Below are 17,953 nucleotides of genomic sequence, written 5' to 3' on the forward strand. Positions count from 1 at the left end.
AATCTCTTTCCTCCATCTCGCTTTCCTGTACCCTGAAAACCATTGAACTCCAATGATTTATCAGCAAGCGTCTCGTCCTGTTTTCAAAGTTCTCAGTGGTTGCTTTGCATCTGCCATTGTTTCCTGTTAGATGTTGCAAGACCTGCCTGCTCTACCTAGATTACCGGAGTGCTACAAGAGATTACAAGAGACTAGTACAGCCCATATGTATCCTGGGAGACCACAAAACTGCTTTGGCATGTTTAACTAGGATTTTGGAATGGGTTTTCTGGATGACTATAAACCCATCTTTTTTTTTTTTTTTTTCTGAATAAAAATATCTGGTAGGACACTACAAATGTAGTCACGGGACGTTTCTCAACCCCTCCTGAACGCTGGAACATCACAGCTAGTAATCCACATTTAAAAACGTGTGTTTAGCAGCGTTTACTAGCCGCGTTTGCGTTCAGGAGCATTTGCTAAAGATAACCTTAGGAGACCCTCCCAAATTATTAGAAAGCACTAAAAACAAGTATTAACTATTTCAGCCAATCTGTGAGAGAACAGTGTGAGCAGTGTGCGGTTGGTTGGTTTGTTAATATGAATCCCATGATGAGCATGTATGAGGAAATGCTCCTGCTGTTGCTTTTGCTGAGGCTCCAAAGATGTAGAAAATTGCGTGAGAGGACCAGAGTTCGGCGCTACTGGACACATCCATTGATGGCTCAACGCATGTCCACAGGATACTTTTCTAATATATATGTTCAGCTGCGTAATTACGTAATTATTATAGAGGAATTTTTTAATTTTATACACGTCAATTGCCACCTTTGTCGTTCTCTTGGAAAAGGTTAGACCCCATCTAGTTTGCAAATTCTCAATGGGTGAGTGAAATTCCTATTCAGCTTCAGCGTCAAGTAATGCAAGTTGTGTATTGTACAGCATAATTGGCTGATGAGGGGAAAATCACATGGTATATCAAGCTTGCATACAGTGATAATTGTGTTTTTGGTGTGTTTTTAGCATTTTCCAGGCTCAAAAGTAATGAATAAAATGTTTCCCTTTAAAGATGCTACTAGGCGAAAACGCGACTAAACGCAGGTAGCCGCGTTTAAAATGCCTCTAAACACAGCTTCTGAACGCTTTTTTTTTTGGGTTCCAAAAAAAGTCTCCAAACACAACTCCCTAGAAACGACTATAAACGAACCTGAGTACATGTACTGATAAGATAACATAGAGGAGAGTTCAGGAGCAGTTGAACAAAATGCCCAACTGCTCCTAAACATCCGTTTACCAGCAGCAGTGTACATGAGGCCTTACTTGAAAAAGCCATATCCTTTCATAACTTAACTGCTGTTGCTTTTTACGGTACCAACAGGCTGAAAAAACTTTTTTGACCAAGGATCATCCAGAGGTTGCTAGGGGTTCCTTTAGCAATGTCTGCCTCCTTGAAGTTCCCATTGACATCATTTATCATTTTAGCTATCTATAAGGAGGAATTCTTCCCTTTCACCACACATTTTAAATACATGCTTCCTACTAACTATCACACTGATGTACATTGAGCTGTACATTAATTAGCAGGGGTTGACTAAGGCTCCATGGACACTGGCTTAAAAAAAAAACGTTGCTTCTACAGGAGTTGTGTTCTTCCTGTAGAAGCTACTCACTGTTATGTGTCCATGCACATTAGGACAATTACAGGCATATTTTGAGCTCAATATTTAGAGGCAGGGGAAAAAAAAAACCTTCTGGTTTGAGTTTCTGATTGGAGCTTACTGGCAGAAAAAAAACAAACTCTCCTAAACTCGTCTAAACTTTATACAAAAAAATACTCTATATGAGCATTTTTTACTGCCAAGAGCACGGATTCTTTTTTTTAAGCCCAGCGTGCATGGAGCCTGAGACTAAAGTAATTTCAAGGGTTCCTCCATGTTAAAAAGTTGAGAAGCTCTGGAATGAACCTTGCATTAACTTCCTTGCAACAAACCGATTTCACTGGCTGTACTACTGAAAACAAGCACAATTTTCTTCCCATTGGTATACATTATAAAGCTCATTTCCTTTTTATTCAGGAACAGTATTAGTGGAAATCTGTACTGAGAGCAGAACAGAAGTGGCAACTGGTGATCTCTCCTGAAAACCATATTTGCCAGACACAATGGCTTTATTACATTTTAGAAGGGATAGAACCTCTTGACAGGCTTTTATTGTTCCCACTAGGAAGATTCAGCTTTCTTTTTGTCTTGATAATGACTGTCGCCAGAATTGAAACTGAGAGGAATCCAAAATTTCCGAAATTGTCACCAGAACAGGAATACAGGGCCAAGGAGAACACTGGTTCTGGTGACAGTCACTCCTTTGGAGGGATCAAGCGCTTTGACCCAAAGAAGATGGCGGAGTTTCCGGACCATGTTCAGATATGGCTTCTTGTTTGCATGATAGAGCTTTAACTTGCTTTTTTGAATGGTACAGCAAACTGTGTTCACAGTGAATTTTGGAAGTAATCCTGAGCCCATGCAGTGATGTCCATTATAGAATCATGACTATTTTTAATGCAGTGCCGTCTGAGGGCCCGAAGATCACTGGCATCCAATATTGCGTTTCAGTCTTGTGCTCAGATATTTCTCCAGATACTTTTGATTCTTTTAATACTATGTACTGTAAATTATATATTTAAAGTCTGCAATTTTACGTTTAAAATTGAATTCTGAAATTTGTTCGACAATTTTTTGACATTTTTACTTCTGACACCCTGGTTTTCTAAGGTGCTCTTTTTATACCCAATCATGTTACTGACTTGATGGCAATTAACCTAATTGCAAAATATTTTTCCAGCTATACCTTGTTAGTACCATTTTTCCAGCTTTTTGTTGCCCTGTTTCTGTTTTTTGAGACTTGTTTCTGCCATGCATTTCAAAAAAATTTTTTTTTTTTTTTGTTTTTAACCACTTCCGGACCACCCGCCATTCTTATACAGCGGTACTTTGACGTTGAATACCATTGTTATGGCTGCCATAACCCCGGTAGTCCACTTTAAGATAAGAGTAGTCTCAGTAGCGGATTAGCAGCAAGATCAATTTTATCAGTGGCAGTAGAGGTGCCCCATCCCGCTGCGTTACGGTCTGCTCCAACACTTACCGGAGCCATCGGTAGCGGCGGAGACGATCCGATCCTTTCCCCTCAGAGGCACTAAGTTGAGTGAGGGAATGATAGCCCCCACTTGACCCAACGGCCTAAAGGGACTTTTTTTTTTTTTTTTTTTTTTTTGCATTTAAGTGTAAATGTGAGATCTGTATGACAAGGTATATATATGGAATTGTATGGGCTATGGGTACCTCATCCTTTATAATATTTTAAAGATAGGTTTGATGTAACGGACTTTATCTGTACCAGTGAAGGACATTCAAAGCAAAATACTACTAAATATCTTTATTACAAAATTGTTAAAAGGTGTTTACGGGTAAAATCAATTCAAAATGATATGGCTCTAATCAGTATGATCGATTAAAAAATTATTATGTAATAGATTTCTGTTAGTACAATGTCGAGGAGGCCAAAAATCAACCCCCCTGCCCCAGATTATAACCATCCATGGGTCCCATTTGTGTCACAAGGGTATCATTACAGATCGCATATACTATAGCACGTCATTTAAGCACGCATCTCCCAAAATTCCAAAAGAGACAGGGAGTTTTATTCCCTCATATGCTTAGTATAAAAAATTACAATATGCTGCACCCACATCCAAAATCCATCTGTAGCAAATTTATACATTGTGGCTTATTTACGATAGTTCTACATAACAAAATATAATAACTTCATGATCCAATATATTTGCCTTAAAAACAGGACACACAAAGACATATGCCGGTATATGGATCAGACTACAATATAGTTTCATATGTTGTATATGTGTGAGATTCAGGAACCTGGAAATTTAAGACCTTTGGCGGTAGTAATCCAGCTAGCCTAAAAATGGCTTGTAGCTAAGAGCCTCATTGAGGCCTGGTGGGCAAGTGGCATTTAATTAAAAAATCCACCTTGCCTCACGTAGTTGTTTTTTTGTCTAGTTTTCCTCCTCTTGGATCCTCGAGAACCCTTTCAAAGACCGTAAATTGTATCATTGAAGTGTCGTGTTTGTTGAAGAGCTACATGTCTGCAAATGGGAGTGTATAGTAATTTTTTTCTAATATAGTAAATATGGTCATAGATTCTTTTCTAAAAGTTCCTGAACGTCTTTCCAATATAGAATGATCCACATTTCCAAAAAATAATATATATCACACCTCTCGTTTGACAGTCGACATGATGTTCAATGTTATGCATATTTTCATTAGGCAGAATAAAGGATGCTCCTTCTAAAATCCAATTGCAGTATTCACACATACCACATTTGTACATACCCCTATTTGATTCAAAGGTCACTCAGGGTTCCTGAAAATGGCTATAAACCAATCGGTATTTAAGAGATCTACATTTTTTGAATGTAAGCTGGGGATAGTCCTTAACATATTTCCTCAGGATAGGATCACCGGTAAGGAGGTGCCAGTGTCTACCCACTGTTTCTTTGACTATGTAATGGCTACTTGAGTATGTAGTAACAATCCTCACAGTATCTGACTTTTATTGGTTTTGTTCCCGAACAGTTCATGTCTACTTTTCTGGCATTACTTTTATTGTAAGCTTTCTTTAAAGTCGTTTTAGTATAACCTCTTTCTAGTAATCTTGATCTTATCAAATTAGATTCCTTCTTGAAATTATCTCCATTGGAGCAGTTTCACCTAATACGTAGGTATTGTGAGTATGGTATACTTTTAATTAATGGTTGGGGGTGGGCACTGGAGTCATGAAGTATACTACTCCCTGCCGTAGGTTTCCCTTACGATGTGCCCAGTGTTCCATATTCCTGTTTAAATATGTCTAGATCAAGAAATGATACCGATTGCAAATCGCATTGCATAGTGAATTTTAAGATTGTGCGTATTGGTTGCTAGCCTCTCCATAAATCTCAGCAGGTCCAACTCACTAGAGTTCCATACCATAAATATATCGTCCATGTACCTGTACCAGCATAAAATGCTTAACAGGTACATAGACAGGGACTCATCTGCGAACATAGTACGCTCCCACCCCCCCAGGTACAGGTTGGCATATGATGGGGCACAATGTCCCTATCGCAACCCCCTGCACCTGAAGGTAGTGGGAGCCATAAAAGGTAAATACATTTTTTTTAGTCAGGATATGGTGTAGCAGCTGTACCACAAAAACGTTGTGGGGTCTTGCCGCCGCATCCATCTCATTCAAAAAAGGTTTCCACCACGGAGATACCAAGTAGGTGCGGGATACTACACTATAGTACCTCCACATCAATGGAGACTAGTATACTGTCTGGTATCACAGTATTATATAGTTTTCTCAGTAAATCCATGGTGTCCTGAATGTATGATGGGAGTTCCAAATCATGGGGTCGCAAAAAGGCATCTACCAGGTGACTTCCCTTCTCAGTTTTGGCACCAATTCCTGAGATAATTGGACGCCCTGGTGGCTTTACCATATTCTTCAAAGCCTCAAAAATCTCCTTATCAATAATTTCATTTATGTAAGCGCTATTGACAATTCTGTCATAGTCATTATTGAAATCATGGGTACTTTCCTCAAGAATGAGGACGTACCAGTCTCTATTTGAGAGTATATCAAGACACATTCAATCAAATTGATTAGAGCCATACAATTTTGAATTGAGTTTACCTGTAAACCTTTTTTAACAATTTTCAAATAAAGATATTTAGTATTTTGCTTTGAATGTCCATTGGATGAATATTACAAGGGATGTGTACATTCCTTGTAATAGGAATAAAAGTGATCCAAGAAATTTTTTAAAGGGACAGTGTAAACATTTTAAAATAAAAAGTAAAATAAGAAAAGAAAATGTTTTAAAGGGCCATGCTCGTGCGCAGAAGCATACGCAAGTCGTGCCCGCATTTGAAATCTGTGTTCAAAATCATACATGTGAGGTATCTCCGCGATCGTTGGAGCAAGAGCAATAATTCTAGCACTAGACCTCCTCTGTAACTCAAAACTGGTAACCTGTAGAAATGTTAAACATCGCCTATGGAAATTAAGGGTCAAAGTTTGTCGCCATTGCAAGTTTGTGCAATTTTGAACTGTGCAACATTTGATGAGATTTGCAAATCATTGCATTCTCTTTTTATGTAGATTTTACACAACGTTCCAATTTTTTTTGGAATTGGGTTTGTACTCATTACCACACACAGTTTTTGTTATCAGTGGGAATTCTGCTCCCACTTGTCTCCAAGTTGGCTTGATTAAGGTTACCATGGATGACTTGAATTTTAGGCAGTTTTAGCTGAATTGGTGAAAGTTTTTAGCTGTGGTTGACCCTGGTGGCACCACCCAGCTCAACAAAAGTAAATTTTTCGATCAACACTTGATAAAGGAGGTGGGTGGAAAATTGTCGGACAAACGGTACCTGCATCCAGTGAGACAAATGAATAGATCTTTCCGGTTTAGCCCCTGGACTAAAAGAGGAACAATCTATATGTATGGCTTTTGATATCTCCCTGAATCAAGCCATAGCTTTTGCAATGAAAATTGCTTGATTCCCCCCCCCCCCAAACCCCATCAACACTGTGTTGTGATCTCTCCTGCTGCTCTATTGTATTCTCAAAGTGAGAGATCTCCTAGCTATCAGAATGCAATGATCACTGCTGGCAGCCAACGCCACTGACAGTAATCAAAACTCAAAAAACCTGACCATGGATTGATGGATCAACGTCCGTGCAACCAGCTTGCCCATAAATTTGAGCAGCTTGAGAATTCTGGGTGGTGGTACGTCAGCCCATCATGTTCCTCTGTGCAGCTTGACCAATATTGTATTATGGTGCACATGCTGATACAATCTTAACACACACACACACACACAGACTTGTATGTTTGCCACAACTAAGCCAAAAAATGTTCAGTTTTTGGATCTTCTGGTCTCTGTCTCATGTTTCTGAATAATATAAATGTCATCCTCTTTAGCATTCAGTTGTGTAGGGTAAGACAGATTTTCACATTGCTTCTTTCCTCAGAGCTTTCTTAATAGCTGATTTGTTTAAGTTCTTTCCCCTGTGCTCGTGTCAGACTGCTGTGTGTTGGCGGAGTCTGATTTGTAAGTGGTTGTGGTCAGTCAGAGGAACCTGTGATATGATTAGATAGTGTTCCTGGCCTAGTGTTTGTTTTTAGACAGCCGAGTTGTGCACATACCACAATCAGAAGGCTCTACTGAGCTGAAAATAAATTGCTTTCAGCTTATTTTGCATTTTTGTTTTCAGGGCTAATGCAATAAACCAAACAAATGCATTTAGATCCATAAAAGTATATATATTTTTTTATGGATTTGAAGGCAGCTATATTTTGTTTTACATGCCCTTGCACACTGCCCAGTTTACATTGGTAACATTGCACTGCATAAAGATTGGTATAACAAAATGGAAAAATCTGCTTGGGCCTCTGTTTACATGTCTAAACGCATGGTTAAGCAGAAGCACCTACTTATTAGATGCATTTTACTCAGGAACCTGCCGCCAGCCTGTGTCAGCACGATCTTGTATGATTTCCATAAGTTAAAACAGTGGTTAAACCCAAAAGCAAAAATGGAATTTCAGATTACCAATCCTTAGATGTGATGGGTGCATTAGTTTTTGTTTTTTAAACATTTTCTCTGTTTTTACCTGGTGATCTGGCCAATAACAGACCTTTTATTAGAATGCCCCACTCTGGATGAAGGAGCACGGGCACCTTTGGACAGCAGCATTGTCAGTTTTGAGGGAGGGGAGTATTAGATGGACTAGTAGGTTTATATACACTTCTAAATTGAAGCCAATCAGCAGTTATAGCCGTTTTTTTTCCCTTTGGAATAAAAGTTTTACATAAATAAACTTCTAAGTACCCCTCTCAGTGTTAATGGTTTGTCTCATCCCTGTAACTGATGCATCTTGCAAGAGAGCTTGTTCTTTTGAAAAACATACTTACTGGCTTGATCACCAGATGAAAAGAAAAGAAGACAAAAGAAAACGAATGCAGCCATCACATCTAAGAACTAGTAAGCTGCAGTATCATAAAGGTTTACTTTCGGGTTTAATACTACTTCAATTGTCAATTCTGATCACTTTTAGTAATTAAAGAATCAACCAAATCTCTACTATTTATTGCTAGTGGCTATAGCAGCTGCTAGCTATAATCACAAGTAAAATCTGGAAGGCTGGTTGTCCTCAAGTTGATCGATCAACTCGGTACATTCAACCTGCCTATACATGGTTTGAATCCTGCTGAACTGGCCGAGCCTCAAATTCAGTCCTATGGCTAGTCTTAGTATGGTGGAAGTAGTAACCTGTTAAAGGATAAGTTCACCTTTGTGAACATGATAAACCCATATTTAAGGTGTACCATGTTCAGCATCTACCTGCTCAGCCCCCCCCTGCCCGCACACTGCCCCCTCATGACAGCGGGCCTGGGGATCTTCTCCCTGCACCCACTTTCACTATACAAAAAGAGCACAGCTGTGCGAATCTCCACCGACACTGCCGCATCATTCATTCAGAGAGTTCAATTAATGTGGCTGAGGGCTTGTAGTTCTCCATTAACTACTGGGGCGCTGATGACCGCTCTAGTTCATTGATCCTCTTGTCACTCGGTAACTGTCTGCCCAAATTGGAGTTACGAGCAGGCAGCTACACAGCCTACAGGAACCTAACATTGCACCTGTGATCTGCTGACCATGGGTGCAATGCTTTACAGGCTCCAAAAAAAAAAGATCCATATTATAAAAAAGGGCATTTCTTTATTTTTAAGGTGAATTTATCCTTCAAGTATACTGGTGTAGTGTAAAGTAGACCGCTTTCTTCCCACAGTCTTCCACTTAACGTAGTCTTTTTTTTATTTTATTTTTTTGTCAAGCGCAAAAAAGTTGCACATTGTCAAACTTTCAGTGCATATTTGAAATGCCTGGGAAGACAAGTCTTTATGAAAAAAGTATATAATACTCAAAAGCATTATAAGTGATGCACAATGGAGGAGGCTTTCAAAGCGTTACATTGTCGGAGTGCAGACCAATAATATGGCACAAGTCAGTCTCCTTTTCTTAAGGAGGGAGTTTAAAGTACAGGCTCTCAAGACTGAAAAGACACATGGGCTGTATCTCTCATTAGGTAGATTGCAGCCGCTAAGGTGAGTGTAAATTAGTGTATCAATCTAAATAAAATGTTATCTGTTGCTCCTTACCAGTCTTTAGATGTAATGGTTGCTTTATTTTCTCTTTTTTTCATTTGGTACTCCTGCCAGTAACACATTTCCTGTGTCTGGGTGGCTAGGCTCCCTCTACCATATGTATATGAAGTGAGCCGTGCTTTTCATACAATCTACACTCCTGATTTGGATTAAAAACAGATTTTTCTCTATGCCTCTCCATTTCATGAGGGATGGGGGAATTTGTGGTTTACAAAAGATATCTTGAATGGGAGAGAAGATTGTTTGATTTTAGTTCATATCACGTGTGACAATTTGTGACGAGATCAAATAGGTATTTTCTGTACTTGCTGAGAATATTCTTAAACTGAAAAATGAATGCAGCCAGCACATTGAAGGACTGGTAAGCTGCAATTGATTACATTTTTGTTTTGGGGTTTATTGTCCTTAAAAACAACTGAATACGGTTTAGATTAGTGTCCTTCAAGGTTTTCGCGGTAACGTTCTATTTGGTCTGTTCAACCAGTTTTACCAAGGCAGGGCCATTGTTTAGAGTGCAATGTCTTTGTTGAATTGACTAGTGGAAATGTTTATGCATGACCATTTTTTTTCTGTGTTAGTGGTTCTGCATCTGTTTGAATAGTTTACTCCATGTTATGATATGAATTGTATTATGTGTTGGTTTAATTGCTGTGTCAAGCTGTACACTAGATCTTAAATTGCCCTCTTTTTCACACAAGCCTGGCTCAGTGGAACAGTCAGCTTCAGGTAAGGGACAGTATATTGCTGTGGGGTAGATACATTTTCTTCCTATTCCTTGCTTGTTCATAAATTCTGTAGTCGCTCATTACAAAGCATGTGTTCCTACAGTACACATCATCCTACACCGTGTCATTGCATAACTTCCCCCACCAGACATCTACCTGTGAAGTGTGCCTTTGTGTTGATGGGAACCTCACCAAATGTCCTGTGTGCTCGTCATTAGGGGGGGCTTCAGTAAATATCAACCAAGTTTAGTTTTCTGACCTCTGCTGATAAACCCACACAGTGCATGCTAATTGACATTTGCAGAGTGTGCATGTCCATGTACTCCATTTTGCTTTGGTTATTGACATCTTATTCCACTGTTGAACAGTTATTGGGCAATGACCATTCTACTTCAAAAGAGATCTACTTTTCCCTATGGTTACACAGAGTCTGAAAGGGAGAAAAAGCATGTACTTTGTAACATGTGCTGTGTATTTAGCTAGAAACCTTTGCAGAAAATAGCAGTCTGCTCTTGCCCTGAAGCTGAGTGACTCAGTAATAGCTGCTGCAGGGTATGAACCTCTTAGGCTGGCCATACACGATTCGAACCTTTAATGGGCAGGCTAAATGTAAAACGCCGCCTACTGGGTTCTTCTGCGATTATTACTAGCGGTTGCTATAGCCACTAGCGATAATCACTGTCTTCTCCCGACGGGGATGGCTTCCCTCGCCGGGAGCAGACAATGGCTCGGCCTGGTTGCAGGAATGAAATTTGCACTGTGTATGGCCAGTCTTAGGCCGGCCATGGACTGAGCAATTTTCTTTCCTGCAACCATGGGTTGCAGGAAAGAACATTGCTCTCTTTCCCCCATTAACACAGTCAGTGTTGATGGGGGAACCCCTCCTGCTGAGCCATTGTGTTCTCCCGGTGGGGGAAGCTGTCCCCCCGCTGGGAGAACAGTGATTATTGCCATCGGCCGTAACAGGCACTGGGAATAATCACATGTAAAATACGACAGGCTGGTTGTACCCAAGTTGATCAATCGGTCAACTTATTTACATTCAGCCTGCCCATACATGGTTCGAATCTCGGATGGTTCCTGCTGAACCAGCTGAGAGTCAAACTGTCTATGGGCCGGCTTTAGTGCATTTTAGAGATAAAAAAAAGTTTGTGCTTGCATCAAGGAAAGAGAATGTTTTTTTGTTTTTGTTTTTGTTTTTTTTTTTGTTTTTGCATGCTTTGTCTTTAGTATGCTCTGGGTAGTTATGATGGAAGATTGAAGTGGACCGTAAAGTCTCCACTAACCCTTACCTGCCCCCCCAAAACAAATCTGTAATACCTACCTTTCTGAAGCTCCACACTCTCCAGCATTACATGGGCCCTGTTGAGCAGTGTTAATGTTGCAGACCAAAATATTTTTGCCAGCTGCATGTTTTCAGTGACTAAAACTAAACAAAAAAAATTCCAGTTTTCGTCAACGACTGAAAATCTGAGGGAGGGACGTTTACCCACCTGAACTTCCACTTTCCTCAGAGCTCTGCCTGTCTGTCAAAGCCCCAGCCCCCTGGCAAGCTATATTGACTGAGAGACGCAGGCTCCCTCTGTCTGCCTGGGAATTCCAGAACAATGAACAATGCCCTGCATACCACGTGGTGAGGGTTCGCCCTCCTAGCAAGGTAGCAGTGCTTAGCACTAAATACCAGCCTTCCCAGACCAGTTCTCTGCCCGGTGCACTCCCTCACTCCCATTTACTTCCCCATACCAACTACACATTATTAAATTTTTACTCCAAGTATTTAATTAGTTGGAAATTCTAGAGAAATACTTAAATAATGTATTAACTACACCCATTACATTTTAGTTGACTAAAATGTAACAGATTTTAGTCGACTAAAACAATTCAGATGACTACAACTAAATTGAAATGTGTTGAGGTGTGATGATTGGGCAGAGACAGCCAATCAGTAACTCTGCCTCAACACCAGGCCCACAAGAATCCCTGCTGCAGCAATGTCTTTAGAATGATAGTCATTTTTGACACTGGGAGGGTTGATGTACTGTAGGTTATCTTTAGGGATTAGACCTGAATGCACAGTAATTGCACTGTAGCTTGATGACTGCATTTATCACCTGACTTGCATATTTAAATAAGTAATGTATTTTATATTTACAGTATCTATTTTCTAATTTCATTTACTACTTATTTTTAAATGTTTGTATTCAGGTCACTTTTCAGCATTTGTATTTTGCATTATTTATGGGAACAGCGTTAATTACACTAACGGTACAAGGACCATGTGCCAATATAAGCAGTCATTGAAGGATGACTATTCTAGCCATTTAGATTTTAGTCGGTGACTAAAATTATTGATGCAAGAATCAGCCTGGCAGGAAACTAGCGTTTTCAGGAGACGTCCACATACGTACCCTAAAGGGAACCTGTCAGGACACAAATAAGCGCGCTGGGTTTTCTAGGTGCAAGCTCGTAGACCAGGGATATGCAATTGGCAGACCTCCAGCTGTTGCGGAACTACAAGTCCCATGAGGCCTAGCAAGGCTCTGACAGCCACAAGCATGACACCCAGAGGCATGATGGGACTTGTAGTTTTGCAACAGCTGGAGGTCCGCCAATTGCATCTCCCTGTCCTAGACTTTCATTGCTAGGTCTGTGGCCTATGAAGTAGTTTGCTCACGCAAAAACTAATTCTCATTGGTAGACGCCTTTTTTTTTTTTTTTTTTTTTTTTTAAATTGAGATAGGTTCCTTTTGAATCCAACGTCCAAGTTGGCTAAAGATCTAGTCAGTTACCCATTGCTGTGGTGTAACCTTAACAGTGAATTGTAGTCATTAATTGTTCCTTAAGCAAAATATACAGTCATTAGATCTTGGATCCCAAATGTCACTTTAGGTAAAATTTTGTATTCAGTCATTCATTTTATTTTTATTTTTTTTTATTGTGCAACAGATTCATTGTATAAAAAGTCAGAAGGGCTTATCAGACCCACCCACTTTTGATGGCATCCATATCGTCAATCACATAATCGGAGATGACGTGTCTTTCCATTCGTCTGATGAAGACTTCGCCTCTGGCTCACTAGGACAAGGGGAAGGTCATTACAGCCTGCCCAAAAAGCATGCAAAGTTAATGTTGGTTCCTTCTGACTTGGATAGCAGTGACAGCGACACTGAGGTACTAGACATCCTTGTGGATTCCGATGTAGTGGTCCAAAAACCAGTGGCTAAAAGAACAGAATCCTACTCCACGACGGTCTGATCATCACTGTGACTCTTCATTGAATTGATGGAAATGGACACTCATCAATGTTGTTACAGTATGTCCTGAACTAATTACAAACCTGACTTGACCCAGCATGTAAAGAACTTCTACTTGCCTTCATACTTTGCCAAACTGTCACTATTGCCATACACTAGACAAGAACGTTCACTGGACACTTTTTTTTTTTTTTTTTTTGTGCTAACAGTATTAACAAAATGTTTTTCTTGCAATGTTTTAGTTCTCCATCAATGCATAAATTAATTTGATGAGCAAATATCATAGGAAGATGTGTTTTGCAGTTTTCCACACTGGTAATGCAAATTTTTGACATTCTTTAAAACAAAGGAGAAACCTGTGCAATATTTAATGCCTGTTGAACAAAGCATATGACCTTTTATATATATATGTAAATATGTTGTGTGGTCTTCAAATCCACCCTCTAATGCTGTCACATGTTCAGAGGAGGATACATGCAATGTGTCTGTGGTGGAAATACAAAGATATAAATGGAAAAAGTCAAAGGACAGACAGTAAGGCACTTGTATGCAAGCTGTAGGAAGGAGTGTCTAGCTGTTGCCTATAGCATCTAATCAGTTGCTGCCTTTTAATTTTCTATGCTGAGTGTTAACATATAAGAGAGAATCTGCCTATAGGCATCACCTTTTGTGTTTTGAGGCACAAGGTCTGTCACTATATATGGCATAATGTCCGTTGTTTAAATGTAAGTATTTATGTACTTTGTTGTAAATCTTTAATAACACTAATTTTATACAAGACTAAAGACACTCCAATAATTTAATAAAAAGGCAGTAATATTTATAGGGAACAATCAACCCGAATGGACCTTGTAGTGTGGGATTGAGGTTTTACTTTTTGATAGCAGTCCATACATATCAAAGATTTAGTCATTTTAAAGCAGTGAATGCAACATTATCAAAAATGATGCTTTCATCTAACGGGCGGTTGTTTTCCTTCAAGGAGTGCATTTGGGTTTGAGTCCTTCCATGCTACGAAGAGCAAGAACATAAAGCATATCTTTGGTTGAAGTCTGTTTAGCCATCTTACTCATTCCAGTGGTCAGATCTGTGTCCTCCATTTGTTCTTGCTGGTTATAGTTCTCTTGGTACATAAAGGGATTTTATTTTTTTTAACCTGTGCTGCTGCATAGCCATGTGTCTTTATCAAAAGCATGGATCTTCTAATCTGCTGCAGATTTTTTAATATGAACATTGTTCTGAAACATCGTTAGGGATCACTGTGCAGTGGCGGAAAAGCAGCTTCAGGGCTGCTAAATGAGACCAAATGTTTTCAGTGATTTTTTTTTTTTTTTTTTTAAACATCTTTTTCTTGTTTTTTTGTTTTTTTTGTTTTTTTTAGTTTTGCGTCTTCAGAGTATGCTATTGCCTAAAAGGTCAATTAATGTTACTTGTGAGATATTTTATTTTGTACATAAATATACATATATTTCATGCAAGAGGTGCCTGAAGTGCATAATCATTTTATACAAAGAATGTAAATGTAGAAATGTAATTGGTTCCTGTATCACAACAGGGAAAATGGATTTTGTTTTTGTAAATAGTTTAAGAATCATAATTGACAATGCAGAACACTAACCATATCTTTGTGAAATAGGTGAAGCTCCCTGCATTGCATTTCACATTAGAAATGTCATCACACCTGCTCAGTAAAACACTATTGATGGAAATCTTTTAACATTATATATAAATATATGTAACGAAAATAAATTTTTTCATGATTTACGCTTTTGTGTTGAAGTTATTTGACATGTTTTAATTATTGTTGGCGAATGGTAAAATATGGAACACATTATAGAAAGTAACTAATGCCTAACTCTAGAGATTGCAAGCTAAGGTAAAGAGTTTCGCCAATAATTAAAAGGGCTGTACTATGGGCATGTGACCTGGAATGGATTGCCTCAATATCTACAGAGAATGAGCAGGTAAGAGAAAGAAAGTCCTTGCCGTGTATATTTGTCATAAATGGCACCTACCTCTAAAATGTAGATAACATCTAACATTCTCTGGCTCCTGAACTGCATGGTAAATCCAGGCCAGTGGACAGGAGAAGTCCAAGACTGGCCATAGATGGTTTGTATCTTGGCCAGTTCAGCAGGAACTGACTGAGATTGGAACCATGTATGGGCAGGCTGAATGTACAAAGTTGATCAATACACTTTAGTACAACCAGCCCGTTCGGATCTTGCATGCAATTATAGCTAGCAGCTGGTATTGCCAGATACAATGGTAGAATACAATTGCTCAGCAGGAGGGATTCCCGCCGTCAATACTGCCTGTGTTGATGGGGGTAATCAAGCAAATTTCTTTCCTGCAACCCGTGGTTGCAGAAAATAAATTTGTACCATGTATGTCTGGCTTAATTATAAATCTATAGGAAACAAAATATTGGTTCCCTTGATGAGGCTTGCACCAGGAGTAGTTGGAGTCCCAGCAATACAGAACAAGCATGCTTGGGCAATACACTATATATCATTTGGAAAAAAAAAATAAAAAATTTAATGGGTTAGAATTTACCAAAGACCACTAGCCATAGCCAATATATGCATTCACAAGCTGTAGCCAATTTATGCCTTCATAAGTTTAACACTTGGCAGTTTGTTAAGATGGCAATATACTAGTAGATATCCACTAGTACATTTGTATGAATATTCATACAAAAATTCTCAGTATAATTTGAATGTCATTTGAAAGTACTTTTTTTTTTTTTTTTTTTTTTTTTTAATCTTGCTTTTAAGATTCAATTTTGTAATGAATAGACCTGCCCAAACCAAATCCACATTCACTGTTGGAAATTCCTTTGAGGAAAAATCTTTCATCTCGCTCCTTCAAATTTTTGAAATTTTCACAAACATTCTTAAAAAAGAAAAAATCAAACAAACTTTTAGTGTATGGTCAGGTTTAAGAACACAAAGGGGATCAGAGTTCCTTCTGGTTGGTTTTAGGCCTCCTGTGTGTTGCGTTTTTATCTTTCAGAGATGGGAGAGAGAAGCTGGAAGACTTCAGGAGCTTTCTTATACCTGGGGAAAAGTAGCAATTGAGCAATATTTTTTAAACCCAAGTGATCATTATCCCTCTTCCCTGGGAGCCATTGTTGAGGATGGATGCCTATTGCTGCCATAGATGTAAGAATGTCATGAGGCAACCTTCATCTCCATGTGTAGATTACATTGAAAGGTGGATATAGCGTCTTTCTTGCTAGAAAGCTATCCGTAGTAATACCTGTTCATTAGCGATGTTTGTTCAACCAGATTAATCCAATTACCTTTAATGGAGTGTTTGCCAATCCTGATTGCCTTTGGTCCCTTCAGGGCCTAATTTTTTCTATTGCTATTCTATTTTCTATAGCTCTTGTTACACACTCAACCTTCCTGTCTATACCTGCTAAATGAAGCTCCTTACAGTGTCCATTATATTACTAAGTGGAAACAAGGCTGACCATAGCTGGAGCAAATTTCTTTCCTGCAATCATGGATTACAGGAAAGAAATTCACTGGCGGGGGTGGGGGGGGGGCTGGGGAAGCCGTCCCTGCTTGGGAGAACACAGTGATTATTGCTAGCGGCTATAGCAGCTGCACGCATTAATCGCATGTAAAATCTGGCAGGCTAGTTGTACACAAGTTGATCAATTAAACTTGTGTACAATCAGCCTGCCCGTACATGGTTTGAATCTCAGCCAGTTCTTGCTGAACTGAACAAGATTCAAACTATCTATAGCCTGCTTAAGATTCTGGCTTTTGAAAAACATGTATAAAAAGTCACTTCAAATTTTCTCAGTGGATGTATTTTTGTTAGCTGAGGTCAAATAATACACAAACCAAAAAAACTGGCAACTTATATCTCATGCATTATTAGATAAAGGGTATATACCAAGTAAAAGTTCTAAACAGTTCTATAAATCCTCCCGGTCCAGCTGTCTACTTGGAACAACCACAGCCTTTACTGGAAACCACAGCAGCTTTGTTTACACCCTGAGTGTCTCCAGTCTCGGAAGACAGCCCTAAAAGGTCTTGTGCATGGGGTCTTCAGCGTGTGGAAAAGCAATGTGTACTGCAAGCTTTTACAAAATATTTGAAAACTATCGCAAACTTCAGGCAGCTTGGTCAAAGACTCAAGCAAACTTCGGTTCCAGTAAGAAGATTCTAAACCAATCTTAATGTGAACGTGGACTGTAGTTTTATGCAAGCTGATAACAAGCTTCATGTAGTGTTGTGTTTAACGTGACCTTGTCATCACTTTTGGTCTAGAGAGGTTCCTTGTAAAAAGTTGTTGTATACTTATCTTTTTGGCATCTTGTGTATTGAAAAGCTGCTGCATCTTTGCTCCCCAGCTGCTGAAAATATCAGACTGTTCGATGAGTAGAGTACTTTCGCCTCCCACAATTGGTTCCTCTCGACAGCTCGAATGTCCTGTAGCCAACTATTGGCCAGAGGAAGAGCAAGTGTTCTATACACTCAGAAGTGTAAAATACCTGCAGTAGCTTGTGGAATTACCTGCAGTAGCTTGTGGAACTGACATGCCACTGCTTTCCATTCATTGCCACTGGAAAGGAAAATATATAAACACTTCTCTTAAAGCAATAGTAAACCTTAATATGCCATCGCCTTTCACACTTTTACAACTTGTCCTACAACTTGGGACTGCAAAGTTGCATGACAAGTC

General features: G+C 39.2%; 1 protein-coding gene across 5 annotated transcripts in view; it reads left to right on the top strand.

The window, feature by feature from the left end:
• The window catches only part of EVI5 (ecotropic viral integration site 5), a 352,231-nt gene extending 337,215 nt beyond the window's left edge, over positions 1–15,016 (top strand). For 4 of the 5 annotated variants that reach the window (XM_073593140.1, XM_073593141.1, XM_073593142.1 and 1 more), the window contains one exon: positions 12,945–15,016. In XM_073593140.1, the coding sequence (XP_073449241.1) occupies positions 12,945–13,253 (309 nt within the window). In that variant the 3' untranslated portion in view covers positions 13,254–15,016. Of the gene's footprint in view, positions 1–9,971; positions 10,000–12,944 lie in introns of all 5 variants that reach the window. The other variant, XM_073593144.1, reaches the window with a different exon arrangement.
• Positions 15,017–17,953: the final 2,937 nt, after the last annotated feature.

Source organism: Aquarana catesbeiana, linkage group LG07, assembly GCF_042186555.1.
Source record: "Aquarana catesbeiana isolate 2022-GZ linkage group LG07, ASM4218655v1, whole genome shotgun sequence".
Taxonomy (NCBI): domain Eukaryota; kingdom Metazoa; phylum Chordata; class Amphibia; order Anura; family Ranidae; genus Aquarana; species Aquarana catesbeiana.